Source organism: Maylandia zebra, linkage group LG7 (assembly GCF_041146795.1).
Source record: "Maylandia zebra isolate NMK-2024a linkage group LG7, Mzebra_GT3a, whole genome shotgun sequence".
Taxonomy (NCBI): Eukaryota; Metazoa; Chordata; class Actinopteri; order Cichliformes; family Cichlidae; genus Maylandia; species Maylandia zebra.
In genome coordinates this window covers 5,111,465-5,130,710 of record NC_135173.1, presented here as the reverse complement: position 1 = coordinate 5,130,710, position 19,246 = coordinate 5,111,465, and the positions used below count along the sequence as shown (strand labels likewise).

General features: G+C 38.8%; 4 protein-coding genes across 8 annotated transcripts; 2 read left to right on the top strand and 2 right to left on the bottom strand.

Moving 5' to 3' along the window:
* The first annotated feature begins 285 nt into the window (after positions 1–285).
* On the top strand, positions 286–4,562 carry ccdc34 (coiled-coil domain containing 34). Its single transcript, XM_004570841.4, has 8 exons — positions 286–443; positions 691–941; positions 1,024–1,147; positions 1,260–1,367; positions 1,453–1,611; positions 1,695–1,824; positions 2,669–3,482; positions 4,434–4,562. The coding sequence occupies exons 2-7, from the start codon at positions 706–708 to the stop codon at positions 2,869–2,871; spliced, it is 960 nt and encodes a 319-aa protein (XP_004570898.1). The 5' UTR covers positions 286–443; positions 691–705; the 3' UTR covers positions 2,872–3,482; positions 4,434–4,562.
* Positions 4,563–4,885: 323 nt separating this feature from the next.
* Positions 4,886–7,643, top strand: rab19 (RAB19, member RAS oncogene family). Of its 2 annotated transcripts, none has more exons than XM_076885605.1 (4): positions 4,886–4,978; positions 5,581–5,763; positions 6,161–6,344; positions 7,104–7,643. In XM_076885605.1, the coding sequence occupies exons 1-4, from the start codon at positions 4,928–4,930 to the stop codon at positions 7,385–7,387; spliced, it is 702 nt and encodes a 233-aa protein (XP_076741720.1). In that variant the 5' UTR covers positions 4,886–4,927; the 3' UTR covers positions 7,388–7,643. The 2 variants fall into 2 exon arrangements, with proteins under 2 accessions (XP_076741720.1, XP_004570899.1); XM_004570842.3 differs by having other exon boundaries at positions 5,581–5,769.
* hdhd5 (haloacid dehalogenase like hydrolase domain containing 5) lies at positions 7,639–13,436 on the bottom strand. The gene is made up of 8 exons (XM_004570845.2): positions 13,057–13,436; positions 11,255–11,458; positions 11,036–11,148; positions 10,560–10,653; positions 10,452–10,485; positions 10,178–10,352; positions 9,000–9,188; positions 7,639–8,919 (listed from the first exon to the last, which is right to left on the bottom strand). The coding sequence occupies exons 1-8, from the start codon at positions 13,165–13,167 to the stop codon at positions 8,508–8,510; spliced, it is 1,332 nt and encodes a 443-aa protein (XP_004570902.1). The 5' UTR covers positions 13,168–13,436; the 3' UTR covers positions 7,639–8,507.
* A 999-nt stretch (positions 13,437–14,435) lies between these two features.
* Positions 14,436–18,966, bottom strand: ccdc77 (coiled-coil domain containing 77). Of its 4 annotated transcripts, none has more exons than XM_004570836.5 (12): positions 18,827–18,966; positions 18,094–18,141; positions 17,542–17,728; positions 17,298–17,440; positions 16,847–16,943; positions 16,492–16,582; positions 16,223–16,314; positions 15,954–16,102; positions 15,529–15,784; positions 15,235–15,360; positions 14,959–15,111; positions 14,436–14,730 (listed from the first exon to the last, which is right to left on the bottom strand). In XM_004570836.5, exons 2-12 carry the CDS (start codon positions 18,126–18,128, stop codon positions 14,584–14,586), a joined length of 1,476 nt encoding a protein of 491 aa, XP_004570893.1. In that variant the 5' UTR covers positions 18,129–18,141; positions 18,827–18,966; the 3' UTR covers positions 14,436–14,583. The 4 variants fall into 4 exon arrangements, with proteins under 4 accessions (XP_004570893.1, XP_004570896.1, XP_076741719.1 ...); XM_004570839.5 differs by having other exon boundaries at positions 16,223–16,311; XM_076885604.1 differs by lacking the exon at positions 18,827–18,966 and adding an exon at positions 18,762–18,783.
* Positions 18,967–19,246: the final 280 nt, after the last annotated feature.

Sequence of the window (19,246 nt, the reverse complement as noted above, 5' to 3'; positions counted from 1 at the left end):
AGTATATATATAGTATACATCCTTAATGCCTTAGAAAACAAGAATTAAGTTAACAAGTTTAAATTTCTTTTCGGATTTAGTCCTTTAAAGCAAAAAAAAAAAAAAGTGGCCTATATTTTAGTGTAATTTAAACTGGGAAGTAATATACAAACGTGAGATTTTGTACCATTATTACTTTAAATAAAAAGTGGAAATGTGAAGCAGTTTGAGCAGGTTGATTAGGACTGTTAAACTACGTGCGTTTTTGTGGTGTCGCCATGGTTACGACAACAGCGTCCAGCTCAGCGTGGGGGCGTGGTGTATCATGGGAAAAAGTTTGTAAATCACTTCTAACCTCCGCTGCTGCAAACTCGTGATTGGAAGAAGAGACCAGCTGGCCTGGAAAGAGACAGTTAACCTGTAAAATTAAACATAATAGCTCCAGTTTGCATTTGTTTTTTCCGGTAAGCTAGTTTGCTCTGCTAATGTTTCATAGCATGTCACAAAATGTGTTTATGTTGTCGTTGGAGTGAGCTAAGGAGCTGAGCTAACGTTAGCATGCTGCTAAATACATATTTTCATATAGCGTCGTCCGTGTCTGACATTGGAATTTCAGATTTATGTGTCTCATTACCCATTTCTTTTACATTTTACATAAGAAAACAGAAAAGACTTAGCGAACTTTATTCGCTTTTGTGCTGTCCGCTACAGATTTGCTGGCTAGTGATGTCTGGAGAGAGGCTACCCAACTGCTTCAGCTCGACCCCTCTCAAAGACTTCCATCCATCAAAGGACTTTGGCGACGGAATCCTATCCGACGAAGAAGACACTTTTTCTCTGCTTTCTCCAATCTATCATGACAGCTTCGACAGTGACGAAGAAGAACTGAGATCCACCCCAGATCAGCAGACCACTTCCCCCAGAGAGAGGGATGACTCCAGGCTCAGTATTTCACCATTCAGGTGCTGCAGTAAAGCTTTAGTTCAGCTTTAGTTCTGGCTTGTTTGCGGCATAGCTAATTTTATATCTGCGTTTATTTTATAGATGTGAGCTACCAAAAGCGATTTCGGAGCAGCCTGCAGCTTCACCTACCCTCAGTGCGTGGGAAATGTGGTTGGTGAATAAAGCAAAAGAGGAGCGTCTTAAGCAGGAAAAGAAAGTAGAAAAGGCATGCAGTCATTAGTCCCATCCCCATAATAGAAAAGTGTTTTTATTCTGATTGTAATTTGTTGTAGTGACCATTTCACCCCAATAAAAGCTCCGTGTGTCCCGTATATTAGGAGCACTTACTAAAAGAAAGAAAAGAAAAACAAGAACGGGAGCAGGAACAGAAAAAGCTCATCATGGAAAACAAGATCCAAGAATGGCTAAAACTTAAAACAGAACAGGTAAACAACTTCTCAAGTAAAATTGTTGTGTTGATCTTCTTATCTGCTACGCTACAGTCTTTTATGTTTCTTGTTATAATTCTAGGAGAGACATGAGCAACTTCTTAAACAAAGAAAGGAGGAGGAGGAGATGCAGAGGCAGCAGGAGAGACGGCGGGAGACTGAACAGAAAGCTCAACAAAAGTACAAAGACTGGCTGCAAAGAAAGAACCAAGAAAAAATAGAAAAGGAAAAGAAGGAGAAAGTAATCAGGCTCTCGTTCAGCTGTCTCTTCTTTTTTAAATTCCAAATGGTTTCTCAGAGATTTCTTTTGTATCTTTTTGACAGGAGGAAGCCTCCCTGAAGGAGGAGCAGGAGATGGAGCGGCGTAGGAGGGCTGAAGAGAAGTTTAAGGAATGGCTGGCAAAGGCGAATGAAAAAAGCAAAGCTAGTCCCAAAAAGCCCAGCTATCCATCAAGTATGTTTATTTGAATTAACTTGGCGTTATTGGGTTTATTTTACTCAAACATCATAATCATTCCATAGAATAGAATAGAATTCAACTTTGTTGTCATTGCACATGCACAGGTACAGGGCAACGAAATGCAGTTTGCATCCATCCAGAAGTGCTTTAGCCATGATATAGATATATTACAATATATATTAGCAATAATATAGATATGTAAGTATATTACAGAAATGGGTCTATTATGGTATGTTATAATGTACACGGTATGAAGTATGTTATGAATATTCTATAACTATAAGTATGTACAGGCTGTAGTGAGTACAAGCTATGTACAGGATATGAACAGGATATAAATATGAAAAACTATACAGAAATCTGAGATATACAGTTATACAGAAATGTGAACTATGCAAGTTATAAACAGTTTTAGGGTTAAAAGTTATCGTATGTACAGAATGATTATTTACACAGAATTATACAGTAGTGCAGTTAAGATAAGTGAGACATGTGGATAATTTCTACAGAGGCTATATAAAGTGCTAGTGGTTGTGAGTGGTGGTTCAGTCCATGTTATTATTGTGTGTTTGAGGGTACAGTTGTTCATTGTGTGTGTGTGTGTGTGTGTGTGTGTGTGTGTAGGTGGTTGTGGGTGTGTGTATGTTCAGTCCATGAGTTTAACGTGGGTCAGATGTCAGGAGGCAGAGTTCAGGAGTCTGACAGCTGTGGGGAAGAAGCTGTTCCGGTACCTGGTGGTCTTAGTCCGGAGGCTCCTGTAGATAGACGGTAGCTCATTAGTTTAATTAGACTTCCAGAGATTTATGTGTCACTGTTGCATTGGATTGTTTTTCTCTAGGTCCGTATGACAAATCCTACCCATCGCCCAGTTTTGTCAATCCAATCCCCTGGAAGCCAATCCATGTCCCTCCTCCAGAACCATCCTCCCTCGAGACATCAAGCAAGAAACCTCTGAAACAGAGAAAAAGTCAACAGAGCCTCAGCAACACATTTAGGCTGAGAAAGACTCAGAGTCCAGCACATTTGCAGCAGAAGAGATGACACAGCAGGTTGACGTGTATGACTGTGATGCGGCAGCTTAGTTACGGGCTTAACTGTGATTTCTGCACCACCACAGCTTCTGGGCCAAGACTCTGCTGAGTCACACAAGGATTTTTGTTCTCTTAAGGTGGTTGTGGTGAAGACGTATTTGGTTTATGTTTTTTTTTTTTTTTTTTTTAAATCAATGGAATTATTCAAATTTTGATATGATGTTCGTGTGACTAGATATTTAAAAGTCCAGAATACAATTTTCTGTAGATGTACTGCAATACATTTTTTTTATTTGGATAAATGTGGCACAGTCAAAGATCTGTTTCGGTCTCATTCATTCTGTGGTCAACAAAACCACGTTTCATTGCACTGAACAAATAAGGCACCACCCGCATGACAGAAAGAAGGTGGCTGGTGGTCACAGCCAAAGATAGACCCAGCTTGGTCAAGTGCCCCTCACACTTCACACATTGTTCTGTGTCCAGCTGTGCCTTGTTCTTCTGTGGGCTGAGATGACGACAGAATGTAGTGAGGGGGTGGAAAGAGAGAGAGAGAGATTCAGAGCAGTATGCTCAGTCTGTGTTAGCATTTCACTGTGATGCCAATGTGTGAAGCCTGAGGTAAAATGATTTAAATTATGCTTTTCTGGTGTATTTTTGTGTAGTTTCTTCTTGTTCATTTTGTGGTTAACTCTTTACAGTTTCCTGATTGCTCTGGAATGTGTTAGCTGGTTGTAATCAGGGAGAAGAGCTTATGTTTTCTTTAATTGTTAATCATTGTGGGGTGGGCAGCTGTTAAAACAAAGATGTAACGTGATTACATTTTGTCGTGAGTAGTTTTATTGGGTGTAAGGGTGTAGGCTGTTTGCTCTAAGGTATTTGAAGCCTTGTAAATAAAACCTTTCTCCACATGAAAGGTTAGTCACAGGGACACAGAAATTTGAGAAAAAAGTGCTTTATTTTATCCTTAGAAGAAAAAGTCAAACAGTAATGTTACAACTTAAAAAGTAAGAAGCAACATGAGATAAAATAACATCAATGCTCAAACCAATCCAAGCAACCAAAACTGATCAGATGAGAAGGAAAGGGGATCTTAAATACCTGCTGATCGGACCAATTTAGACACAAGGGAACAAAGCTAATCAACTAATATTAGAGAAGCAAAATCAAGCTTTAATTTAATTGTTACTCTAACCTAACAGTAATTAAAAGAACAACTAAATACCTTACTGAGGAGACACAGAAAATAAATGCATTTAACATAAATGACTCCAGCTATCTTCCTATGATCTTGGAATACGTGGTATCTCCCAATCAGCACTTTCTGTATTAAATAGTGATGCGTTCAAAGACACCTCTTTTGCTCGTTATATGCTGGCAGACCATATCATTGCTTGGAGAACCCAGCACTGCAAAACCAGAGAAATTATTAGAAATAAAGTAAATCCAACAAATTTAACATACACTCTCAGTGAACTTTATTAGGTATATTTGCTAGTACTGGATTGGAGCTCATTTTGCCCCCAGAACTGCATTAATTGTTCAAATGTCCCTTTCCACCACATCCTAAAGGTGTTCTTCTGGATTGACATCTGTTGACTGTGAAGGCCATTTGAATATAGTGAATTCACCGTCATGTTCAAGAATCCAGTTTGAAATGATTTTGCCTGGTGCATTACCCTGCTGGAAGACGTCACCATAAGAGCACTCAGGCCAGCCTGTATTGGACCAATAATCATACCACATTCAAAGTCACTTAAATCACCGTTCTGGCCTATTCTGATGCTCAGTTTGCACTTCCGCAGGTTATCTTGACCATGCCCACATGCTTAAATACTGATTTTTATAGTTGCATGGCTGCAAGTGTAGCAGTCACACCCTCTTAAAATGGGAAGTCTGCACTCAGAGTGAACCTTCAACACTTTTGTTCACTCCTATAATTTACGGTAAGTTCTAGCTACTCATTTTAGCTCGATCTTTAAGAGCCTTTGGTAATGAATGATTGCTGTCTGGCTCTTTCAGGTATTGAGTCCTGTTAAACATACAAAGAAAATCCATATCCCAAGATGCAGTGGTGCAGGTGGGCTGGCAGTTGGAAATCACAACTTCCAACACAGGTAGGAGGCGTGTCTTATACTGCCTCAGAAGTAAACTGAGTGGCGCAGGGGTGTAGCAAGCACACAGAGTGACAGTCTAAAGGGCAGAAGGACAGAATCTACTAGTGTTTCAAGAATGTGACTACTGGTGTAATGTAGATATGGAAACAAACTCCTGATGAAGAAACAGCTTTTGGATTCTGACTAGTCTGTCTCAAGGAATATTGATTTTTATCCCTGCTATGGAATACCTGAGCTGATTGTGTAATCTTTTCTGATTGTTGAACAAAGGTTAAAGAATGGGTTTAAGATAGCAGAAGAAAAAAGCAAGCTGCTTCACTAGATTTGACAGATTAGATTTGACAGAACCTTTACTTTTTATTGAGCTCTGGATGGATCTTTCACCAGGGATCAAACTGTCTGTGTTACTTCTGCCAGTAGACAATTGATTTTTCCCTTTCTTTCTCAAGGATGTGACTGCTGTTTGTGTAAATATTCTAAGTTCTTATTGACACAACTTGGAAGGGACCGGTTCATTTGCACTGAGGCCCAAAGGTATTGGGTCTCGTCTTACAGCGATAGTGTTTTTTTTCCCTCTCTCTGTTCCTCTTGTCACCATGCAGACTGCTGGGCCAGAGATTGAAGACTCTTTTGACTTTCTTTTTAAAATCATCTTGGTTGGTGACTCAGATGTTGGGAAGACCTGCGTGGTGCAAAGCTTCAAATCTGGCATCTTCATCGAAAAGCAACAAAACACCATTGGTGTTGACTTTACTGTTCGTACCCTGGACATTGATGGCAAGAAGGTGAAGGTAGATGACTTTTATTTTAAGCACTTGCATCACAGCTGATAGTGCAGTCCTGTCCACATATTTAGGTGTGTGCAATTTATGAGATCCGTGTGGGTGCACTCTTGTCTTAAAGTAAAGAATTCCTTTTGTTTTATTTCTTCAGAGAAAGGGGAGGGGCTGACAAGCTGTCTGTAGTATCCTCGGTGTTTCTGTTAGCTTTCTGGGTGTGTTGATTTATTAGCTGCTAGTTTATAATTCTGTTTAGACATTTGCAGACATTTGTTCAGAAACAACTGCAAACAGCAGACAAACCTGACATCATACTTGAATAACTTAAGAGTTGTACGCTGTTGATCCTTAACCTATTCTGTATAACCGGTTAACCCATATTTGTGTTATCTGTGTTTTGCAGATGCAGGTGTGGGACACTGCGGGACAGGAGCGTTTCCGCACCATAACTCAAAGCTACTACCGCAGCGCCCATGGGGCGATGGTGGCCTATGACATCACTCGACGCAGCACATTTGAATCGGTTCCACACTGGATCAGGGAAGTGGAGCTGTACGGAGCTGCCAGTGTGGTGCTGATACTCATTGGTATGTAAACTGTCTGCACAGAGCAGAATATATTTTTGAGTTGTAGATATTGTCACAAAAAACATGTTACAAAATCAATTCAAACAACAAGACAAAAGTCACTTGCAAAGTCATTAGCAGATCCGTAGATTGTGCTAATAAAGGGATGAACATGGTCACCAAAAAGACTGAAGTAGACTGTGTTGTTTAACAATGTGTTAACAATATGTGCCAAGAAAATATCCCAAACAATGTCACACCAGCAGCTTTAGCTGTTGATACAAGGCAGGATAAATCCATATTTTCATGATTAGATCAAATCCTGATCTCACTAACTGAATGCAGTATTGTTGTATTAATTTGCAATAGGTCAATGACATGAAAGAGCATGCCAGTGAGGGAGAGTATTTTTATGTAGAGTTTAGATATTCTTCTTGTGTCTCTGTAGGTAGTGTATCGTGTAACGTCCACCTACAGACCAAAGACATATGCATAATGTGCTAAAACAGCGATTCCGGTGTGTGACTGTTGTCTGTATTAACCCTAAAAAAATGTATCTTATAGTTAAAGTCTACTAAGTTTGTTGGGAAAGATATAATTCCAAAAAGTCAGAAACATGCCCCATGTTTTTGACGGGTAAAGTTTAAATGTGATCTGAAGACTTGGTTGTAGTAAGTATTGCACTAAAAGAATAATTTAACTGAAAATGATACAAATCATAGCTGCAAATATCTGCTTCACTTCTGTTTTTACCAACTCTGGTTCTGTTCACCACTGCAGGTAATAAGTCAGATCTCCACACTAAGAGACAGGTGCTCTTCGAGGATGCTTGCAATCTGGCAGAAGACAGTGGTGTGCTGGCTGCTCTGGAAACCTCAGCCAAGGAGGCCCAGAACATAGAGGCTGCCTTCATTCTTATGGCTCGAGAACTAATGGCACGCAATGGTATGACCATCATAAACGAGTCCTCTGAAAACTCTCCTCAGTTCATGCTGAGTAACAACTCTCACCCGGTTCCTAGTGCCGTGGTTACAGATAAAAAGTGTGGGTGCCGAGAAGGCTGAAGCAGGGAGTCACTTGAAGAGTGGGAATGGAGGCCTGAATACTCAATTTACCTGTTTCTCTACCAGAGAATGGGATGTTATTTAAAGAGAAACTGTGTGTTGCAACGTGTGTGTGAATACTGGTTTTGTATGTTTTGACTTTTTAATATTTAACATGTTGTAATATTATTCTAAGGATAATGAATGTGATGACAAACCACTCCTCTGCCAGAGGACTCTGTACACAGACTCCAGCACAGTAAACACTACAGTTTTACATGTAGCCTTGTGTCATTTTAATCCCTTTTTTTAAGGTTCTTTCACATCATATGGCTTTTGAAGTACAATGCCACAGGTTTAAGTCACCTGCAAATCACACATTGTTAAACCAGTTACAAATGTAAAAACTGTATTTTCAGTGGCGCTGTAACTATAACTGCAGTCTTCTAACAGACATTCACTATTCATTATGTGAAAAACCCTACTGTTAAATTCCACCAACTTCAGAAAATAAGACTAGTTTTTTTCAAAATAAAATTTAACATGCTGCTGGCTAAAGTAAAAAAAATGATGTAATACACTCATAGCTGGCAACTTAAATAGAGCTTATAAATTCATGTTTAAAAAAAATAATTAGGTAAAATATGACAGCAGTAAAAACAAATTAGGACCTATAGGGGTGTCTTTTTTTTGACTGTGCAAATGCCTGAAATAGTAATGTCACAAAACTGTGTCTTTGTACAGCTCTTTCTGAATCAGTCTAAACTTGCTGGAAAGATGTAACTGTGGAGGAATTCCACCTGAAATCCACTCATGAGCTTACCAATACTTAAAGTACTAAAATGTGTAATTCAACAACTTAATGTATGTACTCAAAAACCTGAATTCCTTGACTCAGAAACAGTGATGTCTATTATTGAAAACTTAAACTTTTTTAAAAGAATTCAGCAGTGGTCTGATGCACTATTATGGATGACTGATTTAAAATGCAACTTCTATGTATTTGATATTATTCCTTTTTACAGCTGACTCTATGGCTCGTTATAACATAGTAACACCTACTTCTCCCCTGTAATAATCAAGGGAATGGTTTGATAACCTGTTGCTAATGGTGAAAGGTCAGACTATGAGATGGAGACCCCTACTGTAGTGGCCAGCCTTCCTGCTTAAATACCAACTCAACCGCCTCCTTCACATCATGCACCACGAAGGATGGTTGAGTGAGGCTGGGATCGAAGCGGAAGTCTCTGTGACCATGGAAGATGCGTTGTTCTGTGACTGTTTTCGTTGGGTCTGAGAGCAGCTCCTGTTGGTCTTTGCTGTACACTCCTGTGCACACCAGGATTGAGCTACATCCCTCAGGGAGATCCCTTTCTACCACACGTGAAGCTCCACCTAGTTCTGCTGATGTCATTTTAGGGGTGTCATCAACAGCTGAGGGATCTATACTTCCACCAGCACTCTGAGCCTGCATCTGTGCCTTGGTGTGACGAGAAGACTGGAGGTAGCGATTGTAGAGGTTGGCGCCATATATGTCGGCCATGGGATTATCACTATAAAAAAAAAAAGGACTCAGTTCAAATTATTTTTTAAACTGAATTTTTAAGTGTTAAATGTAGACTGAAAAACTCACCCTATAGCATACACCCTCTTCACAGGCGTGTTCCAGCCAAGTCTTTCAGCCTGTTGTCTAATCAGCAGCTCAGCGTAGTTATAAGTCACCACACTGGGCTTCCCAATCAGAGCCTCGTACTTGAGTTTGTATCCTGTGACCTTCTTGTACAGAGACTCTAAGCACACCAGGAACATACCATGACCAAACCTGTGATGCAAGGAACAGAAAATACAGTATTGTGAGAAATTTTTTGTTTTGTTCCCTTTCTTAGTTTTTTGCACATTGTCATATTTGTGACTTTAACGTTACAGATCGAACTAATTTTAATATTGGGCATAACCTGAGTAAATACAAAATGCAGTTTTTTAAATGATTTCATTTATTAAGGGAAAAGCTATCAAAGCCAACTTGGTCCAATATAAAAAAACCTAAATCTAATAACTGGTTGTGACACACTTGGCAAGCAAGCATTTGTGGAGGAGCTTTGTGCAACTCCTCTTTAAATAATTGTTTTAATTCAGGCACATCAGAGGGTTTTCAAGGATGAACTGCCCGTTTAAGTTCAGATGCCAAAGAATCTTAATTGGAATTAAGTCTGGACTTTGAATAGACCACTCCATGATCTTCATTTTGTTTTGTTTTTTTAGCCATTCAGAGGTGCACTTGCTGGTGTGTTTTGGATCATTGTCCTGCTGGACGTCCTTTAGATGTTGTTCTGGGTTCTTTTGTGACCTGCTGGATAGGTGATGCACTCCTGGGATCATTTTGGTACGCCGGGCACTCTTGGGAAGGTTCACCTGTGTTCCACGTTTTCTCTCATAGCTTTCACTATGATTTGCCTTTGTACCCCTTTCTAGACTGATAATGTCAATGACTTTGTTTCTTAGTGGTTTCTTCAGAGTGTGGCATGATGTGTTGCTTTCTTGAATAATTTTGCCTAATTCACTTAACTTCTATTGAAGAGGTTTCTTTATTCAACAGGTTTCTCAGTAATCAGGCCACTGTGGCTGGTGAAGTTGAACTCAGCTCTCAAATGTGGTTACTCAAAAGTAATTCATGATTTAATGAGAGATCGATCACTTTTTCACACAGGGCCAGGTAGGTTTTGATAATAGTGCTTTTCCATGGCACTGTATAACAAGAATACTGTAAAATTTGAAGGTTGTAATATTTCAGACTGTGGTGTTGATGTGTACCGGGGATTCCAGGCCTCTGCCATCCACAGCAGGTCCATGTTACATGCCAGGACGGGGATGTGAGGATAATGCGCTGAACTCCAAGTGCTGCCTGGGTTCCCACCAGTTAGCAGCACGTCAACAATAAGCTGGAGGTTGGTCTCCCATCTAATAGGCTCACCAAATAAAACAACAGCTGCAGGACCAAATAAAAACAAAACATACAATTAGGCCACATTACCAGAAAATCATTAATTCTCAGGGATTATGTAATGACTGCGCAAAGGAAACATACCATCTATTGGCCGTAAACCTTTAGTGGGCGGCACCTGAAGGACATTGTGCAAAGTTGGGAAGACGTGTAACTGAACTGAACATAAATGGATTAAACAGTATTACTTACAACATCTTTGGGTCTTCTATTGTGATCCACAACATCTAGGACTGGGTACGCTTCTCTGAGCACATCTATAGTAACAACATCCTGAAAGCCCAGGCTGAAGTTTGGCGAGTTAAAGTCAAACCGGTTGAGCAGGAATTACAAGCTGGAAATATGTAGAAAATCTTAACAGTGTTTTGGGTATTTGGTGTTTTTTTGTAACATGTTTTCCAATGTTTAATTTACTGCATTTCTTTATATTTCAAATAACAATGTTTGACTTGAATTAAAAACAAAATCCCACTAACTCAAAAAACAAAAAAATCTGTTGAAGGGCTTCACAGAGACTGTCAAGCAGTAAAGGGAACAAAGGGTGAAACGATTAAACACTGATAACAAAGTGGAACATGGAGAAAAACAAGTGAATAAACAGAACATTCAGCTTTAAAGGTCAACATCCAGAGTGCAGGCACCAGATTACCCGAGTTATTGCAGGATACTTATGAGCGACTTCCTCTACTGGACCCTGTCCGGAGACCAGCACACGCATTTTGTGGAACTGGGTAAACATTCGCAAAGGACTATGGGATAGCATCACCTGGTCTGGAGACACCTGAGATAAACAGAGTCTAGAATAAATGGCTGATATCAAAGAATATTAAAAACAAAATACACGAGACAAAGCAAACTGATAATGTTTTAAAAGGCTCTCAATTTACCTCCACCTCAAGCAGATGTGACAGATGTTCCGCTTTTGTCTGCCTCATGCAGTTCCCAGCATTAGTGACAAACACCACAGGGACCTTGTATTTTCCGCTGCGGTCCACCAGGTTTTTGAAGCACTGCTTGGCTGCAGGGATCGGAGTCTTGCCTCTCACCAGCACCCCGTCAATGTCAAAGAGGAGCCCGAAGGAGCTGCTTGCCTGAGGAGGGAGCAGGCGACAGAGTGGGGACATGTGTAGTATGACAACATAAGGTTACTCATTAACTGATACTGCATTCTGAGCAGTCTTTGAGAGCTCATCGCTGCAGGCACACTGAACTGAGTGAGACTTTGATCCCACTGCAGCTTCTATGAGCTATGCAGCATAGTTTTATTAAAGTTAGTGATTGAACACTGATGAATAGATACTAAAATAATCTATACCGTACTATATACTATAGTATACTAAAAATACAATGATCAATGTGTGCAGTGAGTAGCCTCAGCATGCTCTCCTGCTGGGACATTCAGTCTCTGGCCTTTTGCTCCACCATCTTGTAAGTTTCTACATATTTATAATAATTGCTCTGAGATTTTAGCTTATTATATTAAAAAGTTTCCTAGATATTGTTTAAGAAAGAGCCCATCCACTCACTTTTTTCACACACTGAAATCTAAGGAAATATTCAAATATAAATATCTCAAAGTTCTTTCACATTTCTTACCATAAAATTTATTGAGGATCTGCGTTTGACAAATAAAAATATGAAAAACATTCATGCATTCCTTATAAGTCCCTTACAAGTTTGGTGTGCATTGTAAACATAAAAAATTACTTTATAAAAATGTAAAATGTGGCACATTTGTCCTCTGGCCTCTCCTTCAAGGTCAAACAACATCAAACATTCAGTCTTTTATCTTCAAAATTATGTTTAGAATTCTACTGCCATTGTTTGTATTGGCAACATTTAGGAAATGATATTGGTATATGGGGACTAAAAATAATATAGTCTGCATCCAAATGATGTTATATTTGACCTCTGACCTCAAGCTTTCTTTGTGGAGTTGACTCCAAAATGTATTATATCGTTAAAGAAAGTATTATCAAGAAAAAAGAGCTGCAAGTCAGTACCTATTATCCATTACCCACTCCTACATAATATTTGTATAATCAAATTAAACATCTGTAATCCTACCTTTACCTAATTTTTACTGCACTACAAACTTCTTAAAATAATTTTTTTTTAAAAACAAACAAACAAAGAAAACAAAATTCATACATACAAAATGTAATACTTCCCTTAATAGCGGGTAGCCTTGGTGGAGGTTTGCACTCTGAGTGCTTCTTCTTGTAAAATACAACTACGTCATTCAGAAATTGTGAGTCCTCTTTCCAATGTGATTTTTTATTAGCAGTTTTCAAATATGGCACTCTGCAGGACTGCTTGACTTTTTTAGTTAGCCAATACCCAGACACATGAGACAAATGTGAAGTTGTGTTCAAACATGGTCTGAGATTTCAAAGTGTGGAAAAAGATTTGAAAGTGGGTGAATGGGCTTTAACAAAAGAGACTAAAACTTCACAGAAATCACCGGATATTTCCAAACTTTAGATTAGAATATTTATATTTAAGTCAAAGATGGCTGAGCAGAAAATGTTAAAAAAAAAAATTTGGATAACTTGAGATTGAATACTCTTCTGTCAGGATACATTTCTTTGACAGGTAGCACTGAAATGGGATGGAGCGCCACCGTGCTTTCAATCAGCACTCCCTTCTCCACTCTCGTTAATACAGTTTGTACAAAGCGTTGACTTACATGGCTATAACATCTTGAGGCCGAAGACTGGGTGTTCGCTTGCTTTGCTGCTCCCTCGCAGCTTGATTTCAGCAGCTGCCAGCCACTCTTTAAATATCTCACTCTCTGCATTGTTTCAGGCACTTTAGTGGAAAAGACGACGTGTAAACAACAACAACAACAGACACGGCCGAGCTAGCTTTAGCTGCGCCAACGGTAACGGCTAACTTAGCAAATGTGACCGCTGAAGAACCGGGTCATGATATTTTTATCAGTCTAAGTCAATACCATACTCTGCGCTCCTCATACTGTAATATACGGGCGTATACCGAGGAGCGGTACAATTTGTCATAGCTCTGAGGACGCATGCGCAAAGAAGCAAACCGTTGAACTTCCAGGTCCAATATTACGTCAACAACGGAAACCCACACGTTTATCATTTTTGTAGAAATGAAAGTCACTTTCTAACTTACTAACTTTGAAACTCAATAAACTCTGTACCTGAACACAATACTAATATTATTATTTATTTATTAGTTTCAACATCATGTATAAATAACTGTAAATTTCATGGCAAAGATACAAAACTATATTATCTTTAAAAAAAGACCCCAAAATATTACATTTTATGATTTGCATGTTTGCATTTCCCCCCTCTAATTTTCCTCATTTCTGACACATTTCATGTATAGTTGTATAAAACAAAACGAATATACGAATAATTATTTTTTTTTTGTACATATTTTTTCTTGATTATTTGCACTTAGTTTTACAAAAACTTTACTTAATTTTATCTGGGTTATTATAACCAGTAGCAAGGTTTGTTGACATTTTTACCTACTTCAGTTAGTTTACTGTCATTCTCCTTTGCAGATGCCTTTGTGCCGCCCACCTCCACCTCTCATCACTCAAACTCCATTCAAGCCACCTTCATCTCAGCTCCGGGGGTCCTGCTCTAATCCCTTTTACAGCCAGGGTCCATTCGGCTGAGATAGGCCATCGGAGTCTAACCGTGTATATTCTGTTCATCGATAAATCATTTTCATCCTTTCTAATAATCTTTCCTTATTGAAACGCTTCTATGTAACACATTAGTAAACATAAGTTCTTATATATGTCATATTTTTTAAAAAAATACATGATTTTAAAAGTACAAATAAATTCATATTCAGTAAACTTTGAATAGTATGTACTTGTTTCAATAAAGGTTACACATTTGATGTGGAACATGAACGTCTGTTCCATGATCCCAAGATGACATCCAACATTCATCTGTATGTGAAAATTTAAAAAACTGCCCAATTCCAAAAATAAAAATGACAACAATTTGGTTGTCACAGTAAAAAAAATTCAAAGCTGCATCTTTTTTAATTAAATATAAAGAACTGATTGTACACTGATTTAAAATAACTCTACGATTTTTATTAGTCCAAAGCACAAAATATCAACAACATTTAGTCTAGTTTTTAAAAATAAACACAGCAGAATAAGCAGCCATAACAGAGATAAACACAGCTACACATTACAGAAAATATCAGAGCATTATTCTCAGCTGTATCTTAGCTCATTTTCAAGTCCAAAGATTTTTGCCTTCAGAGCCATCAGCTCGCCCTGAACCTTTTTGGTCCTGGCATTGGTTTGTCGTACTTCATGAAGGATGGCTAAGTCCTGGTTGGGCCCCACATTCAAGGTAACCTGATGAAAAGAGAATCTCCCAGTCAATACTTACTAAAATGTGATTTTGGACATGAGCAAGGTGGAAAAATTGAAGGAAGATGGGTGAAGGTTTTGCTTAACTTTGTTTTTCATTAAAATTAAAGCCATTCACAGTGCTTATAATATGTAAAAACAAGCACAGGCATGCTGAGATCACAAATAACTTTCTAATAAAAATCAATTGGTCACACAGTTTGATCTTTTTACCTTCAGAAGCTGTTTTTCTACATCTTTGAGTTTCTGTCTGAGGAGTTTAAGGTCTGCCTTGAAGCCCTCCACCTCCATCACCCTCCTCTTCTCCAATGCCTCATAACGCTGAGTCATCAGCTGGAGGCGCTTGGCCATTTTCTCTGAACGCTCCTGCACACAGAAGCAAGGTATCAGTAAAAAGAAACTTGGTGATCGCCATCAACATCAGATACCATTTAATCAGAGATGTGTATAAGGCTTGTACAGACTGAACCATCAATCAAACTGGTGTACCTTGAATATTTCCCTGCCCACATCCCCTTCCTCTCTGATTTGGGACAGTTCTGTTTCAAAAGTAATGCACTGCTCCCTGTACATGTCTGCCAGACGGTTGGCTTGCTTCAGCTCCTCCTGCAATATCTGTTTGAAAAAAGAATAAAGAAAAAAACAGAGACTACAATGAACTCGCCAAAAAACTGTGATTTATTCTGAAGACATTAATAAAAGGCATTTATACAACCTCGCGAAATGGAATCAGGAAATACTTCTTACAGACTTTCATGAACACAAACAGATAGTTAATGTTACCTTTAACTCCTCTTTGTGTGGCTGATCTGACTCTGACTGAGGCTGAGGGAGGGCTGTGCTGCTGCTGGGCTGCCACGTTCGCCCCAACTCAGTGCTGACACCCCTGGCCTTCCTAAGACGGCTGTGGCAGGAGTCCAGTTCCCTCAGCAGGCGATCCTTCTCCACCATCCAGCTCTTCTCATTAGCTCGTGTGTCAAACTTTAGCTGTAAAAAATCTCTGGTGCTCTCATGCAACAGGTTCTGAGTTCGCTGGAGTCTGACATGTCAAAGGAGATAAATAAAAGTAAATCTGGAAATTTAATGGAAATTTAATGTCAGCCACAGAAGACAAAAGTCTAGAGGTTTGTTTTACAAACAGCTATAAGTCACAATGATAAATAACTAAAAATACAGACATCATAAACTACATAAACTATAAGACTAACTTGTCAGTCAGAGCAGCAATGCGGTCCTGATCTCTCTGCCGCTGTGCCTCGGCCTCCTCTGCTTTAATCTTTCGATCCTCCAGCAGAGCGTCCACCTGCTCTTTGGCCAGGCGAGTCTGCTCTTCCATTTGAGCCTGCAACGCCTCCACCTGGAGACATGTGCCACAAAATGTAAACACAGGACACACAAGAGAAAGAAATGTTTAACTTTCTGTAACAGATCATATAAATGAAATCGCATTTCAAGCATACATAAAGTGGGCCCATACCTGTAGCAACAATGTCTCTTTTTCATTGTTGTACTGTACCAAGTTCTCTCCATTTTCTCTATCTGCAAATTTAGTTCTCCTGCCACTCTCTGCTTAAATATAAAATCAAAACGGCATGGTCATTACAAAAGGCTGGTTTAAATACATAAGTAGTGATGACTTGATTAAAAACAAACAAAAACAACAACACAAATAAAATACATTCACATTTTCTTGAATAATCAGACGAAAGAAAATAATATTATTTGTAGAAAAATATATTTTCAAACCTTTCCTGGTTGCAGCAGGTCTCAACTTTGTTGGCCTAAGACTGAGACTTTCCTCCAGTCTTGACTCTGGGTACCTCTGTGAGATAGTGACCTGAAATATAGCAATAACAGTAGTACAACAGTATTTTTAACTACTCTGGGAGCTTCAATGTCATAACCCTAAACAACTGCCTGACTGCATTACCATGATAACAGCCAAACGGAGGCTTGCTTTTAGAAGGACTTTGCTAATATCATTAAAAATGCTGTAGTTCTGTTTAGCAGCACCAGCCAATCCAGTGTATCTTACTGAGATTATAAATTTGAGTTCAAAGCATCGACTCAGAAAATGACCTACAATGAAGTAAGCACGTACCTTGTGAGGAGGTTCCCGGTGGAAATATGTCATCTCTCCTGTATCAGGACCCACAAGAGCAAGAAGGTGTTGGATTTTCTTCCTGTCCTCCAGCTCTCTGTAAAACAGTGGCTAGATGGTAATAAAGTTTTATACACAGAAGCAACAACAGATAATGGTGGTTACAAGTTATCAAGATATCAAATGCCACACACCTACTGCTATCAGTCAAGAATAACTTGTATAGGCTTCAACTTTCTTAACGAAATATGTTAACATATATCTGTGCATTCCACTGGTTTTAATTATTAAAAATATGTAAAAAAATAAAATAAATACTTGGTCAGTTGCAGTAAGCCAGATGGTAAAGTAACTCATCACTATCGACAGAATAGTAATCATTCTCTGCAGGCACTGTGACTCACTTTTATCAATATTAAATGCTATACTTAAGGTTGAACTGTACACCTACCTGATCTTTAGTCTGTCGTTTTCTGCATAAAGCCGCAGAGACTGCTCTCTCTCTTGGAAAAGGTAGACCTGCATGTCACTCAGAGCACTCTGAAGCTCTGCAATCTCTCCTTCGCGCTGTCGTATTTCCCACTGTAGCTTATGCTTTCAGGGCATTATGAAGGGAGGCAAGATTAGTCAGGCAAAGATTCTTTGGCACAAATGGCTTAACATCAAAGCCTCTCACATTGACTCCCATCTCTCACCTGATCTTCAGTGAGGCTTTTATACTTTTCCAGCATCTGCAGCAGCTCCAAGTGCTCGCTATCAAACTGGGCAATCTTCTGTCTGTAGAACTCCAGAAGCTCTCTGGATGGACGCAGTTGCGCCAGACGCTCGTGAATAGGGGGGAGTGGCGAGTCAAGCTCCTGACCCGGGGTACGAATAGTAGTCCTGGTGGGTGAAAAACAGAAAAAGAAAACAAAGAACATGAAGCATTTTGAAGAAGATGATACTGGCATACAATTTACATTTGGGCATTGAAGACTCACACTTTGGTTGTAACTGTAACAGCTACAATATCACAGCACTTTACCAATGACATATAAACTGCGTAAAGGATTACCCAGGAATTTAAACCCATTTAGGTAATAACGCTTAATCCATGTGGGATGAGTCTGTAACAGTAGGGGAACCAGACTGTCACAATAAATCCAAGTATCATTTAGGGAGATTAAAGTAAAAAGCATTACTCTGGCTCACTCTGTGCTATGGCAACAAAAGTCCAGCGTTCAGCGTGTCAAATGCATGTTCTTTACCTGTGTGGTGTTGCATGTTTCTTTGGGGACCCCATCCTGTTGCAGACACTGTAAACAAAATGGAAAATACATATACAGATGCTTAAAAGGTTTACATGAATAATGAGTTGTTTTTAAATAATGAGCACTTAAAACAGTTTTGTGGTCTTAATATTCACATACTTTAAGAGCCCAATTATGTAAAGAGCATAAACGGAGTCAGCAGAACAGATATAATTATACAAATACTGAAATACATCATTAGAAAAAAATAAACACATCTTGTATTAGGAATTGGTGGACAAGCAAAATATTACCCTTTGCAGTATTTCTAATTATTATGACACGTTACATAACCGGTGAATACGTCAACTAAAAGAACTTCTAGAGTGGATTGCAGAGCTAACAGGGTAATTTATACCAGTCGTGTATCTCGGTTGCCACACACTGGGCGGTAGGGGGAGCGGGACTTTTAAAACCAGTCCGCTATTCTTGCCGAGGGATAATTTAACGCTTTAAACCCATATTAAACGGCCACGTCAATGATTCAGTTGGTCACAAAGAACCTGTACTTCACATAAAAAATAATCTATAAAAAAGAGCATGTCGTAGCAAAATGAGTAGGTATGTTTTATTTTTCATGGTGATGAATTCATGAGAAATAAGAAATGTCATATTATATAGCGCACCAATATAGCTGTCGTACGTTTTTCCAGGTTTTCTTTTCGCTTAAATACTTCTGAATTTTACTCACCCGTTACAACTTTAAACAGTCTAGCAGCACCGCGGTGTTGTTCTTTTGAAATCAGGAAGTTACCGCCCCTTTTTCTTCTTCGTAGGAACTCAGCCGTAACAGACGTTATTTTGCCACCTAGGGACCGTAGAGACAACAACCTAAAAAATATAATATAATATTTTATTATCATGAATATATTTATTAAAAAAAACATATGATGACGTGTGTTTAATTCGTTTATTTATTCAATCCTTTATTTATTTGTTTAATTATCAACAAATTAATCAGACTTAGCAAGAAGTCCAAGCGACACAGTCAACCCTTCAAAATAAAGGTCTTAATTATAAATTTGAGCTTGAAATAAAGCGTACAGCAATTAAATTTTGTGGACACGATGTTTTTCAATATTAAAAGTGACTATATTTACAACAAAGACCC